This window comes from Hemibagrus wyckioides, linkage group LG27 (assembly GCF_019097595.1).
Source record: "Hemibagrus wyckioides isolate EC202008001 linkage group LG27, SWU_Hwy_1.0, whole genome shotgun sequence".
Taxonomy (NCBI): Eukaryota; Metazoa; Chordata; class Actinopteri; order Siluriformes; family Bagridae; genus Hemibagrus; species Hemibagrus wyckioides.
The window spans coordinates 10,799,431-10,804,576 of record NC_080736.1 but is presented as its reverse complement, the minus strand read 5'-3'; the positions used below and the strand labels follow the sequence as shown (position 1 = coordinate 10,804,576).

The window sequence follows — 5,146 nt, the reverse complement described above, 5'->3', positions numbered from 1 at the left end:
ATGTACATATGTACATAAAAAGCAGCACATAAGGTAACGTGAATGGACACAGAACTTAAATTCATGGATCCCTTTCAGAGTGGATATGATGTAATGATTATAAGCACTTGAGCAGGTAGGTGTTACAAGCCGCTCCGAAGGGACAGTCGCACATCCTGCCGATCCGCGAGCCTTTCCTCACGGCACACTGCTGCCCGACCCCGCACTGCAATTACACAGTGGAAACCAAACATCAACATCACACTGCAATAGCTGGGGAGAGCAAATCTTTGCATCTATTGTGTTATGTGAACGAAAAATAGGAATAGGCCTTATTATACCAACATACCTTTATGTTCTAACAGAATGTGATATATATATATATATTTAAAATGTGTACAAAACTGTATGCACCAATTCAATAAAAATATTTACACTGAAAATCTGTGTGCCAACTCTGACCTTTTTTTATCCTCAAGGCAGTGTATGACATTGGAAGTTATAACAGATATTTAAAACAAAACTAGCAATATGATCAAGTGGCCCAAATGCTGTTTAGAAGATATGCAGTATAATAAAAGTTATGAAGGTAAAGACTGGGTGTAGAATATCAGAAAGAAGGATTTCTCATTTTTCATTTCTTCATCTGGGGGGTATACAAACTTTTGCACCTATGTTGTGGTTCTGTTCTGGAACTTTACTTAGACCTGAAACAGACTGATGGGCTAAGGAACTGGACCGAGAATGATATAATAATAAGTAACAAGTAAGTACACAATTCTATCATTTCATTATTATCCACAGATCTGAATAAAACTCCCACTGTGTAACAGCTGGACGTCGACACTACAGATAATCACACAGCAATCTTTCTTCATTAACAATATTAAAAATTTCTTTAAAAAACAAACCTGTGATTAAATAAAGCTGTATTATTGAGTCTATATGAATATTAGTTTCTATCTAAAAGCCTTTAGTGGTGTAACTCACCGTGGGAACTCGGCTAAACTTCTTTTCCCAAAGTGAGATCCGTTTGTTCTGCAGCTTTTCCAAAACGTCATGCAGAGCCCCAAGCTGTGGACACGATGCAATAATTTAATTCATTTCAATTCAAACACAGCTCATTTTTAAACACTACCAAAGAGACACCAGTGTATTTTTTCGGCATTATTCAGCAGCAGAGCTTACAAGCTCTTTCTGGCTGGTTAAATTAGGCTCTTTAGGGTAGAAGTTCCTCAAGGCTCTCCTGTCTACATCCACCGTCTCCTCGTCATCCAGATGGTAAATTTCATTGCCAGAGGCGCAGGAGAGCAGCGCGGCGCACACCATCACACACACTCTGCAGCTCTCCATGCTCTTCAGCTTCTCATGTGCTTCCCAATGATGCCATCAGTTTATATCTGGCTCTGTCGGTGGTTCCTTTTGCTCCACCTTTCACCATCAATGGAGTTCATGCGTAAAGGAAACGCCTGATGTGACTCATTTTGCAAAGTTGCTGGGGAGGGCTGTAGCATCTCTCTGCGCTAAAACATTTACTCTGCTGCAATTGATGGCATTTATAACAAAGACAAATATAATATTCATGCATTGTTCAAAAAATTTGAATAAGGATGTTGTATGAAAAAAGTTTAAGCTATGATTAATGTTTTTGATTTTTAATGTTTTTTTATTCATATAGATTCATATCACACACACTATATGCTGTATTTAATGATCTTCTCAATCAAATGTTATTTTGTGATTTGTCCTGTTGTACCCTCTCTGTAAAAAAGCACCCATTTCAGATTGTTAGTCCTATTTCAGTTCATTTAGGAACATTGCTCTAAATCATAATAATGATGTAATTATTCATCCCAAACACATAATGCTGTTTTGCTGTTTCGAGAGGCCTTTTTGTAATGCATTTTTAATCAAAGCTAGGTACATTTGCAGCAATTTTTAGCTAAAGACGAGCAAGTCTGTTTGCAAAACTCACTTCACCTCATGAGTCATCCCTTTCCAATTATTTCCCGAGCCATTGCACGTACACCAACTTCTCCCTGAGCTCTGTGTAAGTTCATTACAGCCACTGTGTTAATATACTGAGACTAGTTTACCTTATTCAATGATGTTTTCCCTAACTAACTGCTAAATGGTCAGGGTTAAAAATAAATGAAAGCAAACACATCCCACTGAAGTGGATTTGAGAGATTTTACACCACAGAGTGACATGAAATGAAACAGCACAGGATGCTCAGGCCAACAAAAACGAGTATATTGGTAAATAAAGGATTTGTTGATTCTTGAGATTGATTGGTCACCAGGGAGTTGATTGATTTTCTATAAGAGTCACTCTGACAATAGTTCCAGCTGTAAATCAACTAACAGATTGGGGTAGCTGGTTGGGTCAGTGGTGGCTTAAGGGTCTGGGTTGTTGATTGGAGGAGCAGGGTTCAAGCCTCAGCACTACCAAGCTCCACTGCTGGGCAATTTGAGTAAGGCCCTTAACCTTCCCTGCTCCAGGGGTACTGTATCATAGCTGCCCCTGTGCTCTGACCTCAACTGTGACATGTGAAGAAAAGAATTCCACTTGCCCTCAAATCTTCTTCTTCTTCTTCTTCTAACAGATTTATATTAATCTCATTTTAATACTTCTAATACTTAATAGTAAGAACTTGTTTACCTGCTCTCATATGGTACATGTGTGACATAATAATAAACGTGTTTCTTCACTGAGAAAAATGTATAATTGTTGATATGCTTTGATAAGTTTTGTATTTGTATTTGTTTATTGTTTATTTGTTTATTTATTTTATTTGTTATTTTGTTTATTATTTATTATTGTCAGTGCTTTATAACAGTCAGGAGGTTTTCCACCATAGGAAAGTCCCCATGGCAGAGGATCCGGTGAGTTTTTGGTATCATTTCAAGCTGTCGGTTTTTGTTTTGTTTTGTTTTTATTAAACAACTGTTGATTGTTTCAATTCAATTTTATTCGTGTATCGTATATAACAATGGATGTTGTCACAAATCAGCTTCCCAGAAATATAGAAATTCAGGATATAGATCTAAATTTATTTAATTGATTGAAGTGAGCAAACTAGAGGTGACGGTGTTGAGGAAAAACCCCCTGAGACGACATGAGGAAGAAAACTTGAGAGGAACCAGACTCAAAAGGAAACCCATCCTAATAACAGGAATAATATGAATGAACAGGATTCATGAAAAACGTGTCACAAAAAAATTAAATCTAACTATAAATGGACAAAAAACAGGACGTTTCAGCAGTCCATCCATTTTTTGTATTGCTTAAGGTACTCAAAGTCTCAGAGAACCTGGGGTCACAAGGTGGACTGGGGGCAAGCATGATCATTTATTCCTAATTTTAAAATAGTAATTGTCAAATCTGTGCTGTATAAGAGGAATAAAACACTTCAGGACATGCTGTTTTTGGAAAATGATGATCTTTGGGATGGTAACAGTAAGTCCACCTGTCATCAAATATTTTCCTCCTTTTGTTTTATTCCATACTTACATCATTACGTCCTCATTTGACTTCTTCAAACTTCACTTCACCCTGAACGTGTAACTTTTGAGGATTTAGTTTAAAGACCTGACTGAATGGACTTGTCTTTGCAAGCAATCAGCTGAAGGATTTTATTGTGAACTGTGCTGGCTTTGCTTCCTCACAATGATTAATAGGATGGCTGCAAATCAATATATGTACACATTCAATGAGTATTGTCTAACGTTGCAGCATCAGTCTGTGATTACATATGATATATGAGTCAGAAAAACTTCAGAAGAACTTGGACTAGATGAATATTTCAAGCTTTTGAGGGTGACTCACAGCAGTGAGAGAGAGAGAGAGAGAGAGAGAGAGAGAGAGAGCAGATACTTTTAGATTATTTTCTCAGCTGATTTAGTAATGCTACTTCATTATTATTTTAAACAGAGAAAATTATGAATGCAGCATTAATATTCTATTCCGTTTCAACTTCAACTTTATAGTTAAAGAGAATCTCAGATGTATTTCATGTCCTTTCCTTACCCAAATCTCGACAATCTCCTGAATAACAGAGGATAGACAGCTTTGAGTTTCAAGCTCCATAATCAATCTTCTCTTTACATTTCAGGGCTCTGAATACCAGGGATATCCCAGGAAAGGTGTTAGTGTGAGCATGTGTATTTGTCTTTATTTGTGACTAATATAGTGACAATAATTGAAGCTCTGGGTTTGCCTTTCTGAGATTCTTAATGAGATGCAGTGATCCTGCGTGGGAAAGATTGAGAATTCATTATCTCCTAGAATTACTTCTTCCTGTCCTTAAGACATGTGGAGGGTCTGTTGTTTTTGCTGTTCAGATGTTCTGGATCCATGTGCCACTCGGTTCACATGCACACACACACACACACACACACACACACAAACAGCGTCCAATTAAGGGAACTGACAGAAGCTTGGCTTGGAATTGATTCTTGTGGGTTTGTAATTATATTCCTCTCTGTTCAGAGGGAAACAACACAGAGAAAATACCTCTTTTGACCTATAGAATCCTGCTCATTGGATTATTTTGTTCAGGGGCTTGTTGATTTACTCCGAGTTGCCAGGTTACTAGTTGCATCTATATTACCTGCTCGTTCAGTGTATGTTGTTGCCTTCCTTATTGTTTTCCTGGAAGCCCATTTGCTGATTTTGACTGACTTGCCAGTGTATTAGTTAGTACATAGATGTACCATAAGTTGTATAGGCTACAATCCTAATCTCAATTTGTCAGATACAGACTGTCTTCCATCTACTATACATGATCAAATCTGGTATATAGACTACAGACAGTCAGTGTGCATCTTCATTGTCCTTCTCACGGAGGTTTTATTTGGACTTAAACTGCCAGATGAGATTACATTACACTGAAACCCTGCCGGCAAATACTGTACATAGGGGTGACTTGTTTTCCTAGAACAGCAAAAGTTAATATAAAGTCACATCCATTGTGTTGTAGCTCTGCTACAAATGCTATTATTAGTTCAGCCATTTGTAGTCTCTTTGGGACAGTAATCAAGTGACAAAATACAATCTGCTCAATTTGAGAGAAAGGGAAACAGAAACGCAGAGAGAGGCACAACTAGGGTTTAAAGAGGGATGAGAGCACAGGGGAGCTGAGCTCGACTATCAGAGATGAACTCT

At 37.6% G+C, this 5,146-nt stretch overlaps 1 protein-coding gene across 1 annotated transcript; it reads right to left on the bottom strand.

The window, feature by feature from the left end:
• Nucleotides 1-67: 67 nt before the first annotated feature.
• On the bottom strand, nucleotides 68-1,387 carry cart3 (cocaine- and amphetamine-regulated transcript 3). The gene is made up of 3 exons (XM_058381591.1): nucleotides 1,168-1,387; nucleotides 970-1,053; nucleotides 68-205 (listed from the first exon to the last, which is right to left on the bottom strand). The coding sequence occupies exons 1-3, from the start codon at nucleotides 1,330-1,332 to the stop codon at nucleotides 98-100; spliced, it is 357 nt and encodes a 118-aa protein (XP_058237574.1). The 5' UTR covers nucleotides 1,333-1,387; the 3' UTR covers nucleotides 68-97.
• Between the last annotated feature and the right edge of the window lie 3,759 nt (nucleotides 1,388-5,146).